The sequence below is a fragment of the Cyrtonyx montezumae genome, unplaced genomic scaffold (assembly GCF_038088225.1).
Source record: "Cyrtonyx montezumae isolate F1298 unplaced genomic scaffold, pur_monq_1.0 scaffold_5, whole genome shotgun sequence".
Classification (NCBI taxonomy): Eukaryota; Metazoa; Chordata; class Aves; order Galliformes; family Odontophoridae; genus Cyrtonyx; species Cyrtonyx montezumae.
Genome location: NW_027072056.1, coordinates 19,749,235 through 19,773,596, shown reverse-complemented (window position 1 = coordinate 19,773,596; position 24,362 = coordinate 19,749,235). Strand labels below are relative to the sequence as shown.

Here is a 24,362-nt window from a genome sequence, read left to right as displayed (position 1 = left end):
GTAATCTCCTCAAAACTGGAAGAGCAGATGAGTAAAAACCTGCTCACTTACCATCAGCAATAAGATTCACAAGCTGCATTTGGCTTCTATGAAAAAAAACAATTCTGAGGACGTTCATCACTTTGTCAAAGACACTTCAACAGAATTATTGTGGTATTCCAGTCTCGTATCTGATCACAGCCAAAGATCTCCCATATTTTGCACTGATTTGGACTGCCAACTGGCTTCAATTTTCCCATTCCATGAACGCTCTGCAGTTCTAAGAAAATGAGTCACGTTTTTCTGTTCAATACAAAAAAAACCACCCAGCCTAATAGATGTAAACTATTTATTGAATATTTGCCACCAATATTGTTAAATACATCATCTTGCAGTTTTCCGCTTTCAAGTTAAAATGTCAGAAACAGAACACCAAATATTTACAATTCTTATAAGGAATGTTACATAATGACACATTAAGGCGTAAATTCTTTTGGCTTATAATTCTGAAAAGAATGATAATAGCAAAAAGTGATGCAAAATCTTCATTGTGAGATTATGATTAAGCTACAATGTTTTACAAAAATATGGTGTAAGATGGCAATAATCCCATTCAAAATCCTGCATAAGGCCCCTGCAAGAGAGGCTGATAATTTATACAGTCAAAACTTTAAAATTTACATATAAAGGTACCCTATCCACCATTGAAAAGTACAACTCTCAACATATACAGTTTTCAGGCCACAGTTTTGAAGGTCTGGAGTATCAAGTTGGTTTGATGAATTAGCCGGTTGGCACTAATGAACACATTTATTGCCCTGTTGGAAAAACAAAGATCGTGCTTTAGACTCTTTTCAAAGAATGTGGTTCAATAAATACAGCATTAAATCTGGATAACTGAATACAGTAGCATCTAGGGAAACCAGAAGCATCTTGTGTTAACATATGATGTACCCAATGCATACAAATGGCAAGCACATTTACGTGCACAGCTAAATCAAAAAAGATCACTTATTGGCAGGAACTTGAAAAACTTTGGCTCTCCATTACATTGTTTTGGGGGTTTAAATAACTAAGAAAATGTAGAGCAGATGATTATTAGATATCTCATAGCTGAAGACTCCATTTCCTGATAATTTCAGAATTAGCAACTTTTTACTCAAATACTGAACATGCATGCACAGGGAAGCAATATATTATTTCAGTCACCCCTGGTGATGTTTTTGATAAGCACTGTTCCCTCCTCAGGGGAGCAGGTTATCTTAAGCAACGTGTAATTTACATCTGCCTGGACAACATTTTATTCCACAAGGAACGCAGCAGTTACTGGTATATTCTGCAATACTGATAATACCTGAGGCACAGTAAAGATTATATCCACAACACACAGCACAGTATCTGCTTCACAGAGGACAAAACAAAGCTGGTCGTCTTCAGCACGTGTAGGGAAAGTGCACAACACACACAATTCTTGCCCCATTTTTCACAGTTTTGTCTTATTTTTCCCTAGTCACACCAGTTAGGTAAACAAGATCTTTTCAGTGTGTATAAGCTTAGTACAAAAAGACACTTACTTTCCATCTTTAAAATAGGTTTTCAGAGTATCGCTGAAACTTTTGGAGTATTTTACAAACTCTTTCTTTTGGTGCTCGAGTGCCTAAGAAAAGAAAAATACCACAAAGTCTTAGTTGAGATGCTGCTGTGTACACTGAGGTTCTTGTAATTAAATAGAGAAGAAAGTACACGAACATTACATAGACAAAGGAATAGGTTTACTGTGGTGATGGGTTGTTCTTTCTGTTTTTATTCAGTCTCTTCCCACAAAACTGCTGAAAACTACCAAAAATCATATTAAAGCACTATGTCACTGACCAGTTAGTACTCCCGTATTCATACTCTTCTACTATTAGAAATATTTTACTCAAAAGTTATTTCACATACCCTCCGGTTCTGGTATTGGTATTTCTTGAAGACGTTATTTACTGTGTCAAGAAGTTCCTTTATTGCACTGGCGATGTCCCTGTGTGACAATGAGAAGAACTGTAATATCCATAAGCTATTCAACTCAAACACTGAAATTTAATCCTCTTTCAATATTAGTACAGAAGGAATTTCAGATAGGATGCAGAGAAATCAAATGCTAGAAAAGTGACATGGTAATTCAAATCAGTAATTAGCAAGTTAAGTTTCATCTCCTAACATGGAGATCTGTTTAAAAATGTTCAGCTCTCATTTCTTAGTGAGAATTCCCTTCCAATGGGAACAATTTTGCTAGGACCTCCCACAGCATTTGAGCATTCAGTTCTAAATGCAAAGTCTAGCCCCTCAAACTCCATAAAAATATAAAGCACTGTACTTACTTGATTGTCTGAAGAAATCTCACTCTGTCATTGATCTCATCTGGAATCTTGCTAAGAATCTGCTTAAGTGCTCGTGCCTTCTCATTCAGATCTTGGAATTCTGGTTCTGGCCTTTCGATCATGTATTCTTACAAGATGGACACATGAAAAATGCCATTAGCTTTTCATCCAAAAGTTCCCAGTGTCAGCTAAAAAACACGGCTTCACAAAATGCACTAGCATTGCCAAGATGGATTGAAACATTAACAGAAGCAGCACGACAACAACTTTTCTTATTGAAAACTAGAGAAAGAATAGAGCCCATTCTTATTTCAAGAGAACACTGACAACATTACAATAACCAAATGCAGTACTAAAAGAACTTTAAGCCTACTGTACACGTTGCTATTCTGTCAGTGTAACTGATGCTTTCAATTTGAAGCAAACCACAAAAGGTGAACTACTCACACAGTTCAAAGCAAGCTTTTTCTTTCTCTTAGTTAAGAACATATCTGGGGAGTTGTGGCTGTGGGTTTTTTGTTTGTTTGTTTCCTTTATGTCTCCAAAACAGGCATTCAGAGAAACAACTATTCCTACTATTCAGCATGGCTGACAAAGGATCTAGTAAGAAAAGTAAACCTCTTCTGGAAAGAGGCAAAGTAATGCATGTTCTTGTTTAGAGTATAATGAAGAACATACACAACACAAGACATTACCTTCTACATCATCCGCTGCCATACGTAGGAGAGATTCTGTAAAGTTCACATCCACACTTTTTTTCTCCAGAATTTTCATAATAATGTCCTGTGTGAGTCCTGGATTTTCTTTCTCAGCCTGCATCGCAAGAAAACTTACTGTTAAAAATACTGGCTCGGCAGCACTAGCTGTAAACATTTAACTTGGAAAAGTTCTAACTGAGAACTGTAACCGCTCAGGCACACTTAAGTGGAGAAACAGGAAAGCATTACTTAGTTGAGAAGCTCATATGGTAAGATGCATTCTGCTTAATTGATGGTTTGTGAGAAGAATTTCAAAAGAAAGCTACTTAAAGTATTATGGAATCATAAATTTTCATTCTTTAATTTAAGAAAACACTTCAATTTCCTGCTAGATATAAGTAAATGGAAACACCAAATACTAAAAGCTCATCTTTCATTCCCCCCCTCCCAAAAAAAATCCCCTATTTATCTAGGAGCCATTTTCAAAGTCTGATGCATTTCTGTGTCTGAACACCTGTTCTACATAATCTGGTCCTATTAATGCTGGATTTATCACTATTTTCTGCTCTATCTCCACTGATTTATGCCACTTTTAAGTTTACATACTACACAGACAAGGTAAGATTCTTTAAAATTGCTCAGTATACTTAAACCACTCAGATTTCTAATGTGAGTACACATTGCAAACTTATAGTCCACGAGACTGCACACTTATTTAAGACTATTGATCATGAAGGATGCATTCTTCACAGTGATACAAGGAAGTTCTTTGAAATTTCAACGTACATAGGTCATTGAAAAGATAAACATTCTACAATACAAATTACTTCTCACCTTAATAAAAGCTGCTCTCAGTGTCTGAGCTGCAGATAGATTTACTCTTTCTAGCTGCAATAGAAGTTCAGAAAAATTAGCAATTATACTGTTACCAGAACAAGTAAAGTACTCATCCTTGTCTTATATGGTATAGTGAAATAGTGTACTGACAGAGGAACTGAGATTGATCTCATCTGAGGGACAGACAATATGAAGTTTGATATAAACAAACAAACAGCTCTGGATACGCTTTGCTTTTATTCAGCTCGTAGCAGAAACCTGACAGAAGACTTCTGAGAACATCTTCACTGCCTCTGATACTTGCAGAGAGACAAATAGTCTACTAAATTACACCATTAGCAGTAGAAAAATAACTGTCTCAGGCTGATCACAGGTACATGCTAAACCGTGTGTTATTTCTTGTCACATAATGCACAAGTTTCTAACATTACGTCAGACCTGGAGCCATTAGAGCTGAAGCAGGTCTGAAAAAAAGCCTTTCAAAAATTCAGGTGTGCATTTACAGGGATGAAAGGAAAAGCAAACACTGAAATAATCCTTAGAAAAGCAACTGCATGATCGAGAAAAATCTTATTTGGCATTTTTGCTAATATCCTCTGCAAAATGAAATTAAACCAACACAACTAATCATTTCTGAGAAGCTTGAAAATGCATTTATGGGAAAGAAGGGAAAAATGAGGCACAGAAATAAAGTGGTGTTAAGATCTGTCAAGATGAGCAATCTCTTAATGCAATCAGATTTTCAAACATAGAAGATTACTAGACTGTAAAGCAAAAGCACACAGCTTACCTCATTAAAGACAGGGTACATAACAGCATAGAGTGGCATGGAAACCATAGAAGTGGTCTCTGCTTCATTCTTCATCTCTTCCATTGTCATCCTCATCCAAAGACCCACTTCTCAAGAAAAATGCTATAGAAGCAAAAGACTCCTCATTCACTGAAACGTTTCTTCTTTCTCCTCGTCGTGCAAGAATACTGAGAGAACTTGAGAAATATGTTGTCCTTATGTTGTGAAGAAAAAAAGCACAAACCAACAAATAATTATGAATGCTAATAACTGGCAATTGCTAAAAGTGGAAAAAAAAAGCATAGAACAACATTAGTTTCTGCCCAGAATGCAGGAATTATTTTATGAGTTGGTTAAGCAAATACAGAATGACTGCTTCATGCAATTGTAAACTCCTAATTTATTAAACAAGAAGGTATTTTATAGAAACGTGCTGCCAAAAAACCTTCCCTGCAAGTTCTTCTGTAAAATCACTTCCAGGGAAATGAATTATTTGATACACAACACAAAAACTGTGAATACTTTATCTTTCTTTTTATATAAGCAAAAGTCTTAAGTCATCTTTCCACTCAGGGTGTGTCAACAGCTACATCAACTCAATGGAAAATTATTGTTCCAGCAACTGAACCTTGGTTTTGGAAGTTCTCCACCCAGTCCAGCTCATCACGCTCAAGATAGCATGATCATTGCTCAGATGCAGAAATTAAGTGGGGGGGGGGGTGAAAAAAAAAAAGGAAGATGGTTGCCCTGCGGTTCATAAGAAATCTTTACAGCAGTCATCTGTATTTTCTGTTCATCAAGATAAGACTTTTTGGAGCATTTCACTTAACCTAATTGAGTTTAAAGACCTAACGTCCAAATTAGGAATGAAGATGAAAAGGTTTCTAATTCTTTTAATTCCTTATTTAATGCGCTGTAGGAGTTTTTTCTCAACAACCTTCAAAGCATTTGTATGTCCAAGTACCAGACTTGACTGATATTTCAGTGAGAAGACTTACTTTTAAGAAGCAGTAAAAACAGTAACCAATATCACTTCTCAATAGTTGGAACAGGTCAAAACACGGTAAGACACTTCAAGCTGTATTCCCCATTTTGCTCTGCACTGGCTAGAAATCTGTACACAACTATTTAAATAGAAAATATTTTATCTTTTTGCCTAGGATAAGTATATAGAAGTAAAAATTGTTATTAAGAAAGGAACATGGTTGGCTATGAATACCATGCATGCTCCATGTGCACTTGTGACTGGGCAGCATGAGTGCACCTCAATGTGATAAAACTCAGGAACAGGTCACATTACAGAAATAGCCAGCAGTTATGACAGCACATTTAGAGGAAGAAGTTAAATATAAATAAAGTGACAGTTCTTCACTCAAACTGCCTGACATGAATGGTACTACAGGTCCTACCATCAGCTATTTTACATTTATCAGAACATGGAAGAATACAAGTGCACATTCATCATTTCCCCCCCCCCATAGTAACATCTTTAAACAACGTGTTACCAAGTTACACAAATTCATGCCAAGTGTACTCCCATGAAGGGGGGGGACTCGTCAGAACAAGTTCGCTCACTAGTGCAAGTACAAGCTGTCCCATTTCTTACACATGCGTACTGCCTGCACCAACAGCTCTGGCATGCCATGGGCAGGGTGCAGGGACAGCTGTTTGCTTTACTCTTTAGCTCTGTGTTTCTGCAAGTTCAGTAAGATAAACACTCAAGCAAGACAGCACACAAAGGAGCATCACCTAAGATAGAATTCACAGACTGCCTGCAAGTGTTTATCTAAAGTATTGCGCTGTCAACAGAGTAAGCTTTTCAAAACAGGTAATTGAACATTGCTGAACATTGCCCAAAAGATTTCTGATCGCAAGCAGAAGGGCAAAAAAGGACAAAGCAACCATTAGATATAGTCACTGAGTTTTTATGGGTTAGCAGTATCTAGGAAGAAAATAAAACACGAACAGAATGATAGATTTTTATGATGACGGAAACCTATTGCACTGTGGACTACCATGAAAGGCTCATTTTCTGAGGAGCTATAAGCTCCTGTTACTAATCTACAGTACCACTAAACACCCCATGTAAAAACAATTATACACCATCTATTACCTCTTTAGCAGGCACTGACACTCTTCAAACAAAGTAAATCAACTCTGGATTCACATTATCACAAAAGATTCAAGGGACTGAAGACAGGAGGTATTTCTCTGAGACTGAGGACAAGTGGTACTTTTAAATAAAACACACAAAAAACCCAGGTAAGAACATCAAATACTTTTGTTGACAGCACTGGAAAAAATAAAGGTCTAAAAACATGACTTAGACCAAATCACCACAAAAATAGTAATCATCTCCATTAGTGAGTGATTATTATTCATTATTATTAGAGAGTGGTCAGGCAATGGAATGGAGGTGGTGGAGTCATCATCCCAGGCAGCGTTCAAGAGATATCTGGATGAAGAGCTATGAGATATGGTTTAGTAGCTTGTGGTAGCAATGGGAATGTGTTGACAGCTGGACTAGGTGATCTTGTAAGTCCCTTCCAACCTTGTGATTCTATGATTTAGGTGAATTATTACATAGTCCAGTAGCCTTCAAAACTGACACTCCAAAAAGCTGGAATGAGATCAATGAACAGGTGATCCATTAAAACAGCATAATGTCATATGGTATGAAAAATCCAGGTAAACCGCTGTTAGATGCAAAAAAGGTATTACTCAAGTGGTACATCTGTTAATTGGTCTGAGGGAGAAGGCAAGGAGAAATCAGGATATACTGTATGAGCTATGGGAAAAAACAGAGTGCTAAATATCATCTGCATATAAGACTTTCTTCTTTAAACAGTGATCCCACAGATTCAAATGTAGCCTGTTCACCAGCATGTGTAATTAGAAGTCATGCCTCACCCCTATCAGATGAAAATCAATCAGAGAGAAGGAACAAGATGGATATAGTGAGCATAAAGAGAATTTAAATTTGAAAACAATGCCTAAGATGCAAACTAATATAATCCTGTCTGTTTAGCATTAAGCCATCAAAAACATCAAGACCTATTCCCAGAGAATAACTAACTTAAAGCATACTTTCACTAACAGTATAAATCTTATAGCCTTTAATATTTCAGCACCAAAGAATACCCCAGCTACTCAGCAGTCACAGAAGCAGCACACTTTAGATGTATTTTCAATGAATTCTGTTACAGACCTATTCTTCCATATTCATCCAATGAGGTTTTAAATCATTCAACTGAACTGTCAGGAGGGAAAAAAATGCAACCACAACACCCAACATTCAGATAAACTTCCTGTAAAGCAAAAAGGATGAAAAAGCAATAAAGTCCACACTCTCCAACATGAACAGCTACCAGTGCCCAAGATACAAGCTTGCTTTTCTCATCTATGCTGTTTTCTGACACTGAAAATTAAGTAGAAGTACAGAGCTACTAATCAAGAAACCAACCAGGAAGGGCAGAAATTTTCCCAAACCTACCTTTGCTCACTAGTTATCTATGAAAAAAGGCTTTCGATCCATACCATCTTTTGAAAGAGCACTTAAAGAGAAGGCAGAAGTCTTGTGCCTGCAACTAATAAAAACTTAGAAAACAATGGAAACACGAGGTACCAGCTGGAAGCATTTCTCTCCTGAGCTACACCATTTACCTGTACCACAGGTGTTGTCTCTATTCCATTCTCTAGGCTCCACTTAACTCAGATGTAGAAAATCTTAAAGCAGCTAAACATTCAAGCTCTTTCTTTTTAAGCAAAGTACTAAGAGGAAGAAGGCCTGAGGCACTGATCTAGCAGCATGATTAATTCAGAGACTGGCTTTTAGGATAGAACCAGAAGTTACAGCTCTGCTCCTGCTAGAAAGAGATTATCCCCACTACCAACAAATTCTGCTCCACTTACTGTAGAGAGGATTCAAGAAGACTGGGTTAAGAGAAAATCCTCCCAGATCTGAATTATCAGAAAAACTTAAATAAGTTCAGTAAGAAAGAGCAGGATAAACAAACAACTTGAGGTCTGCCCCAAATTCAGATGTAAAGATCTCAGCCTTTACTTGTAAAACCAACATGTATGGCCAGTATGCTGCTCTAACAATGTACCTACCAAATGCATAGCACGGTACCTTTAAGTGCCCCTTAGTAATGGAAAACAGCAAAAAAAGCACAAGCTTCCCCTGTCAGGAGAGAAGTTACCTGCACAGTACTTCCAATTATAGGTCATAATCATTCCCCTTGTATAACTTTGACTGTATAGTACCAAACTTAAAGCTTTCATGCCTCAGGCACTGGGCTCCTCTTTTTAAAGCCAAAGATGGTTAAATTCATTGAAATTGGCATGTAGAGCAGCTGTAATGATTACAACCTATGTACTATAAAACCAGTGAAGAAGACAACAAGAAACTTACAAAGGCAGCCTACTGTACTGGTTCTGTAATCTACTAATTCTTATACCCAGTAACTTCACTGAAGCGATAGCAAATCAGAAATAGCATTGAAGTATCTTAAGTGTCTTCAAATGCCTCTTGGTAGAGTAAGCATGCTTTTTTCAAAAAAATTTTCAAATTCCCCCAACATCTAACTGAAATTTCCATCCTTCATCCTTCAACAGCCATTCCCCCTTGTCCTGTAACTATTAACCCACATACAAAATTGATTTACCTCCTGTTATTAAGCTCTCTTTAAGTATTAGAAGGCCTCCCTGAAAGAGGTCTCCCTGAGCCTTCTCTTCCCCAGTACAACACAGTATAACACAACACATCCCTGCTTCTCTTTCAAGCTCTTTTTTTTCTCCTTGGGAAAAGAAAACTACTCAGTTGTTATTGCCCTATCAACTGATAAGCCACAAACAGAAACAGCCCCGAACACAAAAACACATCCCCGTGGGTAAACAAACAGCGCTCAGCAATCAGTTCCTCCGATAACAGGAATGCATCCACCTGAGCCAAGGTTTCAACAGCACACCTATGCCCCCTGCAAGCCCCAGGAAGGCCGCACGCTCACCGCTCATTAATCACATAATAGCACACAGATGCGTTTAACAACACCTGCCCAAAGCTCGGTCCTTACGGGAAGCACAACCCGGGTACTTTCTCTCTCCTCCCAGGCGCTAGGGCCGGCAGAAGGCCCCACCTGCAGCGAACCGGGCCCAGCCCCACAGCGCTGCTCCACGGTGCGAGGTCAGGCTAAAAATACACCGCGGGCCTGCACTGCCTAGGCCGGCCGTACGGCTGCAGGCGGGAGCCGGTGCCCTGCCCCATAAGCAGGGCCCCAAGAGAAAGACAGAGACAAGGACGAGCCCTTGGCCCGGGTCACCCGGCCTTGGGGCTGCTCCCGAAGTAGGAAGGCCGAGGCCCGCACCGCGCTCACCTGCGGCAGACGCTTCTGCGCCCCATTCCCACACCCGATGCATGAAAGAGTTGTACGCTTCTAACGTAACGCAGCCCCAAAAGGAGAGCCAGGCCCTACGCAAATACACCGGTGACCCCCACCCTCTCTATCTCTCACTCTCTGCAGGCGCTTACCCTTTCACAAACACAGGCCGAAAAGAAAAGCGAAGCAGCTCGCCCCCCCGCCCCGCAAAGCTCACGGAGCTCCGAGGGGGCTCCTCCGCCGCGCCGGAAACGCCTGCAAGGAGGAAACGTCCGCGGTGTTACCCCACACCAGGCGTTGTCCGGAACTAACCGGCGGCCGCGCGGACCCCTGGGATTCGTAGTTCGCTCCCCTTAACTACAAAGCCCACAATGCAACGCGGCGGTAGAAGGGGCGGGCAGGGGAGAAGGAGGAGGAGCAGAGGGCACCCAATCAGAGCGCGGAGCTGAGAGAAGTAGGCGGAGCCTCGTGGGGGGCGGGGCGGGGCGCGGCGGGCATATCCCGGCGCGGGCGGCGGCGGCAGTATTTCTCGCGGCGCAGCGTGGAGAGCGGTGGTGCCGAGCGGGTGTGCCGGTGAGTGTTGTCCGTTAGCGCCTGGGGGCGGGCGGTGTGGGGCTGTATAGGAGCTGAGAGGGAGGGGAGGAAAGGAGCCGAGCTGCTCCGCAGCGTCCCGCTGCCTCAGCACCTGCTGCCTGTCCTGTGTTATGCCGCAGCAGCCCGCCCGCTGCTTCGTCCCGGTTGTGCTGCGCGGTTGCTGCCCCAGCCCCGTGCGGCTCACACTGCGTGTGCCCGTTCTTCGCACGGGCTTTTTGAGAGCGGTCGCGTTGCTTGTTAGTTTTTTCTCTTTCTGTCGTGTTAACTGTGGTATTGGAAAGCCTCGGGGTGAGCTCCGGTCCAAGTGCGGCTCAGTTCGTACCTCTGTTCCCTGTGCATCAGCGTGCAACTTTTCCCCGTTGTGTCTCACTTCACACCTGGTGTGAGCAGGTGCACGAATCTGTAAATCACGGTGCTCCTGAACGCCAGCTGCATCTCCTTGCAGCACTGAGGTGGGGAAGGCGTTGACATCCGTGTGTGGGAGCAGATCCCTCGTGTGTGCTGCACGTAGGTAAGGAAAGGTGCTGGAAGACGAATGCTGGATTTGTGATGCTTTACTGTGCACACAGAGTATTTGTCTTTGATGCCTCAGTTATTTTTCTTTCTCTTTCTGATACGATCAGCCCAACTTGAGAGCCTTGCTGGTTAGTTTGGCTGAGAGGCACCACGATGTCATAGTGTGGGTTGAGGTAGATGCACCTCTATGATACCTTCCCATTCTGGTGGCTTTAAAACTAAGTTACAAGGCTGCAGACCTACTGGTGGAATGCTTGAAGTAAAATGATTCATTTAATCATAATATTAATAATACTTTATGATGCTTTTCCAGATTTCCCCTTTTTTATCAGCAAGCTCTTAGACCTGTTTTATACCTCATTATTTTTACAGCCTCTTTATTTTTTGGAGTTGCAGCTTGGTTGAGCGTGGTGAGGAGTGACTGTAAAGGAGCTGAGAGTAGGGAGGGAAGGCTTTTGCTTTGAGATAGGTGTTGTCTATAGAATCGCATGGAGCAATTGTGAGGCAACAAAACATGAAGTCATGCACTGAGGTTAATCTGGTTTAGGTTTTCAAACTTGTTTTGACTCAGTCTCTATTTTTCTGGAACTATACAGTGTCCTGTGTGTCTGTTGGCCTGCTGAAAGCTTAAGCTACTGTGCTGCTGGCTCAAGTTGATTCTCAATGTGGCCTGGGATTAATGCACCTGTTAAGTGCCTTTGTTCCTGCTGGAGCCTGTGGCTGTGGTGTACTTCTGCTGCTTCTTCCTAAGACTTGGGTCTTCTGTTACCTCCTTTCTTCAAGTCATAGAAGAACATGTGTTCTGACAGTCTAGCAGAGCTCCAGGAGTGTGTCTGAGCAATCCATCACTGTAATCACTCCTGGCACCTATTTAGCAGATGGAAATGTTGTAGGTTTACCTATTCCTTAATTCAACTTCTGTTGTGTTGCTAAATGTAGCAGTGGAGAGAAGCTGGTGCTGGAAGGATTCATTGCATCAAGCTCTAGCTACTCCCAAGTCTTCAGAGTGCTTTCTTACTGCTTTCTCAAACTCAAGGTTACAGTGTTGCTCTTAATCTATGAAAACACATCTCTGACATGCTTGAGTATCTTAAAGTAACTTGACAGTCCATGTTCTGTGCGGGTAGTACATTTTTCTCTTTGTAAAACACCGTCTGAATGTGAATTAATGGAATCTACATAAGTCCTGTCTTCAAACTCTAGTTGTCTGTGGTTACAATATTTTTAAAACTGATGTATAAGCAAGGGTTTACAAATGCTTAGTTTTGTTTTACATGACTACCTATCTTTGATACAGGAGGTAACCCACCATTGATATTTCAGGTGATGGGCAGATAATAGGATACTTACATCTATGGAGTAAACTGTTTAGTGATTGCGTTATCTTTGGAGACCAGAGTAGTTGATTTAAATTGGGAAGCATCATAAAAATTCCTGGATTCAATTTATTTTGAATGTTTTCAGCCTTGTGAACTGCATGTCAGGTCAGTGGAGTTTGTTAGTGATCGCATTGCAATAAATATAAATGCAGATAAGGTAACCTGTGCATTATGTTAATAAAGCTATGCTGTATTGGTAAGCTTGAGTTTTCCTATTATCTCATACACACAATCCACTTCTCGTTGATCCTTCAGCCAGCCCAAACCATACACCCAGTAAGACAGCCTTTAACACCAGCCAGCCTTCCCTGGCTTTGTTGGTGGGTGGGAAGGCGCTGGTGTTCTTTAGTCTGATTGTGTTTTGGGGAATTTTGAGCAGCATCTCATTTAGTGGCCTGAAATGTCTGATAAGAAATTGTTCTTATGTGGTGCGATAAAAATATCAACTCTGAGGTCACATTCTGCTTTGTTTAATATACTTCAAAGCTAATGATTATGAGAACAGCAGAGTGTGGCTAATGTGATAAAAGCTGCTTGAGTTATCCACATCCTTCTTGGTCTTTTAGAGCCATTGCAAAGCAGTGGTTGCTATGAGATGGGAAAAGAATGTTTTGTTGATACAAGCTAATGAGTTAAATATGCACCTCACTTTTGGTTAATAAGATTTAAACTTCTGTATTATAAAGAATTTTTGGTTTTGTTGAGTGCTTAAATATGGTAATTCTTGAAGAAAATTTTCTCAGATCTCTAGACTTTTTTTTGCAGGGAGAATGAATAGTGACAAGTAATATTCCTGCTAGAAGAAAGTTGAGCGGTGTAGTTGTGCTCAATTTTAACCAAATAGCTGCCTATTAATCAGAGGCATCTTCCTGTTTATTTGGTTGTTCTTCAGCCTTGCAGTTTTTCATCATTACTGTTACATCTAAACTAATAATTGCTTAATAATGTAAAGGATATCTAATCTGCTCTGCCTGTCTGAGGAGAAGTTTAACCTCACAATGACTTGAGTCTAGTGGGCAGCAGGCTTCTAGAAAGATCACTTCTATCCAAACTGGAGCTGTGCTCAGGGAGGTTTCTTGCGTATACAAACAGAACTGCTTGTTAGCTGAGAGTGATCCCCTGAGCCCTTCAGTTCCTGTGCTCATTTGTTTTTGTATATGCTGTCATCTGAGTTTGTACTGGGCTCCAGGTTTCCCTTGTATGAGAAAGGGGAACTATCACCTGCTTTCTAACTTCTAACATTATTCAAGACTTGTTTTACTTCTGGAATTGACTGTGAATTTTGCTCAGAAACCACAGCAAGTTCTCATTACCTTGATGTTAAAATAATGTGCCCAAATACTTGTACCAGATGCAGACTACCACTAGTGAGCTGTTAGAGCAGAGATCCATTCCAGCCCTTGGCTTGCTTGTGGAACTTTAGAGTAAGCTAGAGAACTTGGACATCTACTTCATAATGTTATCTTTTAAGTGACCTTGGCATGTCAGGGTAATGTTAGGAGCATGGGTACTTCACTGAAGTCAGCCTGTCTGAATTCCTCATGATCACTGAGCCACTGGAGTCTGCCTCCTGCCTTGACAATGGAGCAAAATGCTGTTTTTCAGTAACAACCATTTCTATCTGAGGTAATGCTCCGTGCCCCAGTTTTTCCTGTGTGCATCTCAGTTATATAAGTTACAGCTACAAAGAAAATAGGTTTAAAGATTTAAGATTTCTTTTTTTAATTGGCATACTAAAACTGCCCTATTGGAATGCTTTTCTTTCCACTTCTGAATTAAAGCAGCTCTTTGAGCATTTAACGATTGGTTATTTCACATTGCAATTTGAACTCATTGAAGCAACTCGTTTTCTTTCTCAGTTTTTTCCAGAAAGCTTTTGCTGTGGTTTCTGAACTATTTAAAGATAATAATCAAAACCTATGCCTACACAGAGAGCTTACTGCAATAGCAGGTCTTCGATTTGAGATACTTCTGGTGTAAAGGGAAGAAGGGGGTAAGTATCAGTCAAAATTAAGTAGAGGTAAAGCTCACAGGTGAATAATATCCTCATCAGCAAAGATGAATGAGAAGTTGGAAGGAGATGAGGAAAGGCAAGTTACTGTAGATATGTCAGCTTATGGACTTGTTAATTTCAGATTTATTCAAGAAGCAGGAGGAGGAAATGCTAATGTCTGCCAAAACACAAGTTATTAGTGGGAATCAGAAGATGTCTAATGATTCTTACAAGTACTCAAGAGGAATAAACTTCTCTTGTTAAACTGGGTAGCAAATTCTAAAACACTGTAGCAATTCTGTCTTTAAGAGCATGTGTGCTTGCATATGGTAACTATAAACCTCTTTATTAAAGAAGCATTGTTTGTTCACAGTAACTTCACAGGCAGCAGCTGTTTTTATTATAGCAAAGTAAAAAACAACAAAACAGAGCTGACTCAATGCTTCTAAAATAGACTCAGATAATATCCGACGAAAGTGATATTTGAAGACTGCAGAATACCCTTTTAGTTTAACACTTTAAATAGCAAATGAGAGAGGCTTTTATGTGGATCAGTAAGACCTTGTTTCAACATTATATATGCTTCTATCCACTTCTTTTTTGTCCTATGGCTCTGGCAGTGATTCTTCCGGTCACAGGATTCATGAACACTTATTCCATGTTCTTCAATGTTCTCCCATGTCCATCTGTCCAGAGAAGTAATTCCTCAAGGCCTCCTAAGGAAGGATTTGAGAAGAAGGGAGTAGTAGTGTATGAGAATTGGGTAAGGCAGTGTGGGAAGAATACACATCTGGCAATTGTAATATAAACATAGGGGAGTCAGAGCTGTGGTCTTAACACTGTTTGGTCTTCTGTTGTTATGATCTTGTTTTCATACTGCAGTAATGTTGACTGGTTTTTCTTTAGAGTAAACAGGAATTTCACTGCTACCAGCTATAAGCAGGGAACAGCTTTTGGAATATACCACCCAGTGAGCTTCACTTTGAAACTGTTTTGCTTTTAAATATATTTGTTAGGAATGAGAGAATGGCTGGTATGTAATTTCTTTCCCTGCTTTGCAGCTCCTGAAGTATGGGAGAGAGGTATGTGAAGAGCATCTCTAAAAGACTATTGGAAATTCAGCAGGGCATGAGATAACATTCCTAATAAAAAGATGTCTGAAGGAGTAAGCTGTGCAAAGCCATTGTGGTGCTTCTTGGCTGTGGGTGTTCCTGTTTGTTCTGGGGACAGGCTCTGAAGTCACATGTCACTCATGTCCAAATGCAGCTCCTCACTTCATTGCCTGCTACAAATATGCTTGTTCTCACCTTCCTGTAGGAGAGCCTTTGATTAGTCCTCCCCAGTATCTCTGTGGCATAGGAAATGTCATAGTAGCACAAATAAGCATGTGGCTTTAGAAGCTTTTGGAGTCTCTACTTCCACAGAAGCTACTCTGCATCATCTGTAGCTGGCAGCTTCCATCTGCTCTCCCTATAATGCATGCATTGTGATACTGAAGAAAACAGAAAATTAGAGGAGATGGTAAGGAAAAACAAGCAAATGTATGTCTCATTATGGAGGATATGAAGCAGCAAGTGGGGGGGCTATATGTGAAAGTAAGGAACAAGGTGACTATTAAGTGAATCTGAGGGACTTGCATGAATCAAAATGTTACTATTTTTTTATGGGTGAAGGAGTAGAATGTATGTACAATATCAGCCCATAGTGTTCTTATGAGGTTGATCCATCTTCATGTATGAAGTGAGTGCAAAGTAATAACTTGCTTTGAGAGGATGAGCCCTTGTTTAGTCCAAGAAAATAAGTTATGGTGCATATCAGACTGGCAAGCATATGTCCAATGCTTTATGTAATTATGTTGAGTAGTTTCTATGTGCACTTTTGTTCCTCCACCCACATGGTGATTTCATTAGAATTTTTCTACAAACTTGATCTTGTGGGTGATTTTGCTTGTGCCAAGAGGATTGGAGCTGACCTTCAAGATCTCTTCCTACCCAAGTCATTCTGTGATGCGGATATCATTCAACAAGAAAATATCTGTTTGTGAGGAGAATCATAGGATGGCTGGGATTGAAGAGGTTGAAGAGATACCTCAAAGGTCATCTAGTTTCAGCCCCCATGCTGTGCTATTATCTAACCTAAAGCTCCCCTTGCCTTAGTTTAAAGCCATTCCCCCTTATCCTATTGCTATTAAGCTGGAAACAGTTGTTTCCCCTCCTGTTTATGGGCTCCCTTCAACTACAGGAAGGCCTCTCCCTGGAGCATTCTCTTCTCCAGGCTAAGTGAGCCCACTTCTGTCAACCTTTCTTCACAGGAGAGGTGCTCCAGTTCTGAGATCAGATCCTCTGAATCAACCAACATCAATTCAAAACTGTATACAACAATAGTTACAAGGAGCTCTATCTGGTATGCGTCATTTTTAGTTGTAGTGAAAGCCCTGGAGAAGGAAGTGTTGTATCCATTGCCACTACTTTTTGCTTCAGGATTGGTAGAAATGAATTGATATTTGCTCATTCTTTCCTAAATGAGTTTATTAATTGAAATAATACTGTTTATCTCACCCATGAATTACTACTCAATTACTTATCAATAAATCTTTCTAAAGGAAAAAAAAATCCCTTACCTGTAACAAAGGGATTTGAAAATGAGTCATTCAGTCTAACCTGTATTTTTCAGTATAAAATGAAAGCAGGTACTTCCTAAAAAAATAAAATCCAGTAGTTATTGTCAGGCATCTGGGAATTAATTTTTAAAGATATTTTTGAATGGGTTTAATACTTTAAACAACATTGCTATTTATAAACTGTGTAAGCAACTAGGTGGCCTTGATATTCATCAAGTACGGTTATCTTCACCATCCTAGAGCATTTGCTGTGTATCTTGTAATATTAGGTGATTTATATTACTTTAGGGGCAAGTGGTTTCATTTGTCATCTGCTTCCCGTTTTTAATTTGGAAGTCTTTCAGTACAGAGGTTGAATAACACTGTCTGAAATTTACAAATTACAAGTCCAAGATACTGCTTGAATTAAAGTTGTTTTGCAATGTCCTGGTGAGTTGTGTAAGCCTATTCATGACACTAGTTATGTTCAAGGAGGTAGTTAAATTAGCAACTTAAATGAATGTTGTATTTTCCTTTATTTGCTGGAAGAAATCCAGTTTTGAGTACCATTTCAATCAACTGTGTGGAAACACTTTAGCCTTCTGAAATGAATTGTTCCATCCTTGAAGTCTTGCAGAACTGTGCTTATGACAGGAGCATCAATATGAAATGTCCATCTTCTTTGAGCTTAAGTAGAGTAGATCTGAAGTCAGTTCTTTCAACTATCAATAGATTTTAACTACTTTAGAGCTCATCAGAGGCAAGGTGCTCTATATGGTTTGCTTCATATATGGCTTATGAAGGTTACTTAAAATTTGTTGTTCAGCTGCTGTGCTACTTTTATTAATGTAGTCAACCAGCTAAAACAATATAAGAAATTTGACTATTTTCTAACTTACACAAAATAAAGTTAATTAAGACATGCTATACCTTCTCCCTAGAGTCAAAGTATAATGTTCAGCTGGCTGACTTGCATGAATAATCCATCACTATGAATCATTAATTTAAAAGACAACCTATGGTAATTGATGTCTTAATACAAGCTATGGAAATACTTAGGGAAATCACTTTTTTTCTTCTTGGTACATTTTTAATTTGGTTCAGAATGTTTTCTGCCCTGAGTAGTGCTGGGCTGTAGAATCAAATTCACTTGTCATTAAGTATTGCAGTGATGAAAGCAAGCATGTCAAAGGCTGTGTGTTTATTGTGTTGGATGACTTGCATTTGAAGGTAACTTAACACACAATCCATGAAGTTCCTGTAGTAGTTAAGTTATTATATGAGGGCTGTTCCTAAAGTAATGCATGCTTCCTATTGTAATATGGTGCCCCGCAATTGCTGGAGGTAGATGCTGATGGTGTGGCAGTAGAAGCTGACCATTCCCACTGATAGTCCATTACATTTTATTGCTGTGTGTGAGACAGATGCAGTAGAGTGGCAGTCTGATAGAATGGTGTTTGATGTGGATGTGTGTATGAAGGGAATGGTACCCAATGGCATCTACTGATGCCTGCTGAAAGCTTATGGAGGCCACAGTGAGTGTGAGCACTGCATTTCAGCAGTGGGGCAGCAATGTTTTGGATGGCCAGGCAGGCATGACATCTGTTTTGTCATTTGTCACAACGTTAATGGTGGTGCCTGTGTTTAAAAAATAGTATTTTATAGCTGCTCTTCATATTTGTTGTAGTTTCCATGGAAGTAAATAGGAGTCATTACTTTTGGAGTGACCTATATATAGCCATTGTGCTTGTATGGCAAGGAAAGTTACCATTTGTTTCCTTCATGAGCATTTCTTCCTGTAAATGAAATGCTAGGATTTAATCATCTTTGATTTACTAGTCTACAACTTTGTCCCAATTTATGAAGTTTTTTTAACCTTCACAGCAAAGATGTGATGTTGATATTTGAGTAGAAGAAGGTAACTGATGTTTCAGTAACAGTCCAGAAGCACAATGGCACAAAACAAAGGCACTGCATTGCTGAGTTACAGCAAGCTACAAGGAGGTTTTTGTGTTATTACAGACCAAGATAATTTCAGTATTTTTCTTTCACTACCTGGTCTCTTGAAGGTATGAAAGTATCCATTTTAAATCTAATTTTCTCCTGCATCAGCAATCAAGGATGGTTAGTTGCTTTGATTCTTTGAATTCTTTTGCATTATTATTGGTAGAAAATTCATGAATTTCATCTCATATAGCCTGTTCTTGTGATAACAGGATCTTAAGGACTTTATAAGTTTGTATATGTGTATTTCTAAATATAAATACCTTTTGCTATTGTACATCTTGGTAAAGATTTAGTTTAAGCTGATAGAAGAAATTTCAGGGCAAAAGCAGTGTTTAGTGTAAATAGTGGTCTGAAACAGTGTTTATGCAGCATTTCATTGGTGTTGCTTCTAGAAAAAGATTTTTCTTAATCCATTATTTTACTAGGCCTTTCCTTGCCCCTCCTAGTACACAGTAATAATGGTAACAATTCCCAGAACTCAATGAATCATGGGAGACAAGTTTTAAGCTGTTAATTTCTGGATAGAGATGTCTTACCTAGACAAGTGTGTGTTCATGCCTGACTTCACTAATGTTGTAGTTAGTTGCATACTCACTGCAAGTACTATAACAGCTTTGTGTGCAATGATGAATGGTTTAAAGTTCTGATTTTGTGAATTTCATGTTTGAAATATTTCATGTTTCATTGAAGTAAAATGTCCCAAAATTTTATTCCATTATTAATATGCTAAGTTCTTGCAGACTTTAGGAGCTAGAGATGTCCTGCTTAAGGTTTGTTTGCTGCAGTTAGCTTCCTTATATTTCTGTGGAAGAAAAGCACCAAGCTGAAGTCTCAGCTGACTACCAGTTGCTTTTTAAGCTGTGCAGAGTCCCTACCATTGGATGTCGAACAGGATAGGACAATTGATACAGATATATTGCTTCTGCCTGTACACAAGCAGTTTACTGCTGAAAAGAAGCATTTAAGCATTTTCTGCACTGTCTGCAGTGTATGACTAAACAAAGTAAACTTAAAGATTCAGGTGGATGCTTTTGTACTGTAGGTTTCCTTTTAATTCCACTGTTGTGCTTGGTTTTTCTCCCTCTAGCAAGGCTAGCCAGAACTTAAAACAGTACATAGCTCATCAAGGTGTTTTCATCTCATGATGGGATAGAGGTGTAGAACTGTAGTGTAGAACTGAACTTCTTCCAGGTGTATACTTATCTGTTTCTTGAAGGGTTAACAGATTTAGTGTGATTAGGGATGAGACCACTTACACTGCGGGATGTATTTGGAAACCACAGAATGACTGTTTCACAGTGAGTAACTAAAATCTGTGTGCTTTGTGCAATGCTTTGCAACAGCTGCACTGACTGCAGGAGGTCTGTGTGAGGCAATGTGTTCTAGTTGATTGTTGGCTAATGAGTTTGCTGAAAATATGTTGATTGAAAATTATCTTGTGTTAATGGTTCTGGTTGGCACAAATTGGGTCAAAATTCCCTGTTTTGAGGTGCAGCTGCCCACCTCAACTATTTAACATCCTAATTTAGATCTAAACTGTGGAGGCCTTGAAAGTTGAGATACTGACAGGCGCAAGGACTTTGGATAGCCTGTTAATTTTTTGAAGCCAAGCTAATTATGATTAACCTAATTTTTTCATGAGGGTGTGTGCTTTAACCCACCAATGTAAAATACTAGACGCGCATGAATCATAGCTCCATGTTTTGTGTTACAGGCTAATATTATACTTCATAATAGGCCAGAACTGAATATTAACTTGCCATAGGAAGTCTGGGATGAAGCACCTATGACTTGCTGGAAAATGAGCAGTTGTTCCTAGCAGAGTAGACAATAAGATTTCAGCCCTCACTTTTCACTGTACTTATTGGAAATGCATTGATTACTTTTTGTAAGGATTTGAAGTTGTCAAATGCAGAAGCTTTTCTGTAACAAAAGTTAATATTGCCCTGGGGAAATCATAGATATGTGAACTGATGAATTCTTGAGTGCTTCACGTTTGCTTTTGGTCATGTGAATTGCTTCAGCATTTGCATTTAGATCTAATGTGATATGGGCTTCAATGTGGCAAGTTCTGGGTGAGCATGACTGAAACCAATTCAGTTCTTTACATGTGTTGTTTAAATGGCCCATCATAGAGAGGATGCTTGGAACAGCATCAGTTCTCATAAACGCAAACTGTTGAGGCTTGAATGGTGATCTTCGGGGCCAAATTCCACCTTCCAGGCACAGTTAGAAAATGGAGCTGTTTTGTCCACAGTGAGCCAAGAGGGATCTATCAACAGGTCTCAAAGGCCAGGATAAATAACAGAATGGGAATGTGGATATTTTCTTTGTACTTCAGTGAGCCTTTTTTCTTTGCCTCTAACTGAAGCCTTTTTTCTTTGGTTAGTGCACGTTGTCTGCTGTGGATAAGATACCTGCAAAGGAGGGATTTTACTTTGCATTTTTCTTTCCATCTTCCCACTTATCCCTTGATGTTCCAAGCATTACCTGAACAATTCTAGAAACATGTAGGATGCTGGATTTGTCTTCATGTCTTGCTCACCCACCCAATTTGAAAACTATTAAGTTATTATTGGGTCTTTTTTAAAATGTGATAAATGCATGGATGCAGAGAAGTGAGAGGGATGGAAGAACTGTGTAATTGGAGAAATGAGGATAGTGGGTGGAATGGTCAATACAATCTCATGCTAGCTGTTTTTTCCTCTTGACTACATACCAGAAGTTGAAAAGTTGTCTGTATTGATGTCCTAGTTATACTCCATTTCCACACGCTTGCAGAGCTGATCTTAAGTAGCAGGGTTGTCAGCTTGGTGATTTTGAGTTGAAGAAATCGTGGAAATAAGAGTGAAGATACTGCAAGTAGATGAGTACTAGTAGTGCAAGCAGCAATAATGCTGAAGCCTTACAGTTGAGAATGGAACCAAACTTTGGGCAGAAGGATAAGTTGAACTTGGATTTGCCGGCAGTCTTTCATGTTTCTCATTCTTTTAAGATTAGTTATCAGCATCTCTAACTTTTTAAAGTACAGTGGTCTGCCTTGTTTGGAGTTTCCCCTCCTGCAGTGCCATGAGGCATCCTACTGTGGCCTGAATTTTGCACCCAGATTGTTCTTTTACTTTGCAAAGTCTGTTTTGTAAGGGATTTTGTGATGTTATCTTAGGGAAGTACATGAAGTTGTGAATGTTATGTAGTAATAGTGTTAAATTTTAATTTCTGATTGCTGTTTTTCTTAAATGTCCTTTTCATTGCTTCTGTTCTGCTGGTTCAGAAGTAAACAATCTTTCTTGCTTTTTTGTCTCAAGTTTTTTGTTCAAGACCAGCTTTGCAGCTGCTTTCACTTGGATTTTTGTATTAATGGTGGCTCTGTGTTAGGCTCAACATGCTTGCCAGAATGATTCTTTCAACTGGTTTTAAAAGCAATCCTTCGTATGTCCTGTGTGGCTCAGGCAGCTCTGCCAGCACAGCTCTGTGAGCGGGTGGCAATGGCTTGGCCAGCTCTGCTCCCTGACTGTGCAGAGCAGGTGCCAGAGCTGCTGGTGGCCCAGGGAGCCTGGCTGGCATGCTGCTGTGCTTGAGTTATCATGGCACAATGGTTAATCGAGTTGTGCTGCTGGCTGTCGGGTCTGTGGCTGTCCTGATGGGCTGTCTGATGTATGCATCTTAGTACAGGAGTAACTGTAGCTGCCTGGAAACTCTGGTGGCTGGGAGCTTGTTTTGTGTGTAGGAACGGACCATGAAGTGGTGAAATGGTATAAAGAAGCAATGCCTGTGCATCAGGAAATATTTCTGAGAATTTGAGTTTTGTAATTGAGGTGTAATGTCTACTTCCAATGCTAGTGTTAAATGCTGCTCTTTCCTGAGGCCATCTGTATATCTTATTTCTTTTCTGTGGGAAACTAATTCTGATCCAAGTGCTGTTAATGTGTGAATAATCACTTTTTGCAATTGTAATGTTACACAGATCAGTCAACATTGGGTTCCATTTATAAGTTTGAAGCCAATACAGTATTCTAGATTAAAAAGCTATTATGTCACACTTTGATTCAGTTTGTGATGGTAGATTCCTTTTCTGAAAATGTTTTAATTAGCATTGTTCTTATTGATATAGCTGTATCAAATCTGATCTTTTTCTGAATTTCAGTTGAAGGAAGCTGAATGAAGCAGAAATTAATCCTTCAATACACTGAACTTTGGAGGCAGCCTCACAGCACTATATAGCTTGTCTAGTGATTTTAAGGTGACTTCAAGGTTGTCATTCTTAGCTGCATTTTATTAAAGACCTATAGTTCTCCTTGGTTGGTAGCTTTTGGAGATGTTTCTGAATGATTTCCAATGAGGAAATTTGAAGGTAGTTTTAATGTGATTTTTATCATTCTAATGATTTCATGTATAGTAAAGGTCTCCTGTTCTCTTTTATTCCTGTGTTCTTCAGTCCTTCATTCTCAGAGGTCTAATACTGTCTCCAAGAGCTCCTGTAATGCCAGTCTGTGTGCTCTTTAATGTAACATCTCTTATTGCTTTATGCAAAAAATGCAAAAAAATGCAGTTTCAAGAAAGTGTTTGGCTCTTGAGACATTGTGTTTCCAAGCTTGCAGGCTGTAAATGCTTTCAGAAAATGTATTTTTTTCATTCTGCTGAAACTGTAATATCATAATGCATTACAAAAGTGTCTTTGACTTAAGTGACAGCTTTCATCATGGATTAGAGCATGCTCCAGTACATGCAGTAACGTTGCCTTTAGACTTAAACTGCAGATATTGCATCTGGCAGCTGCATATGGGGAGTCTTAGCTACTGCCCTTTTAATTAAATTATAGTTGGGAGCTTGCTTCTGGGAGCTTGCTGATCAACTGGATTTCATAGTGAAAGAGCAGAAATGTGACTTATTGTAAAAGAATTTGCAGTACATGCAGGAGTAGATGAGAAGTTGTTCCTGTATCTAAAATAGCTCATTAGTGTGCTGTCTCTACTGCTCCTGATAGAAAGTTACTGTGGAATCAGGTCATACCCTTCTTCCTTTCTTTCCCAAACCACACAAAGGAAATCTGAGGAAGGAAAAGTTAGTCTTATTTGGGCTATCTTTCCTAGATGGTAGTGTTACAAGTGGGACACTACATTAATTCTATCACTTAAATGTTATATGCAAGAAGTTATATTCAGGAAATGGCATAACACTGAAGGAGGTATAACTGATGCCTCAGAAATGAGGCACTGGTTCTTTCTGCTCCCT

The 24,362-nt window shown here is 39.6% G+C and overlaps 1 protein-coding gene across 1 annotated transcript; it reads right to left on the bottom strand.

The window, feature by feature from the left end:
* Window positions 1-314: 314 nt before the first annotated feature.
* Window positions 315-10,368, bottom strand: PDCD10 (programmed cell death 10). The gene is made up of 8 exons (XM_065748060.1): window positions 10,195-10,368; window positions 4,665-4,879; window positions 3,872-3,925; window positions 3,035-3,152; window positions 2,340-2,466; window positions 1,921-1,999; window positions 1,554-1,636; window positions 315-797 (listed from the first exon to the last, which is right to left on the bottom strand). The coding sequence occupies exons 2-8, from the start codon at window positions 4,758-4,760 to the stop codon at window positions 716-718; spliced, it is 639 nt and encodes a 212-aa protein (XP_065604132.1). The 5' UTR covers window positions 4,761-4,879; window positions 10,195-10,368; the 3' UTR covers window positions 315-715.
* Between the last annotated feature and the right edge of the window lie 13,994 nt (window positions 10,369-24,362).

Coding starts and splice junctions, on each gene's coding strand:
- PDCD10 (XM_065748060.1), bottom strand. CDS start 4,760: ATGAGGATGACAATGGAAGAGATGAAGAATGAAGCAGAGACCACTTCT. Junction 2,467..3,034: donor GGCAGCGGATGATGTAGAAG/GTAATGTCTTGT, acceptor CCATCTTGTAAG/AATACATGATCGAAAGGCCA. Junction 798..1,553: donor ACCTATTTTAAAGATGGAAA/GTAAGTGTCTTT, acceptor TTTTTCCAACAG/GGCAATAAATGTGTTCATTA.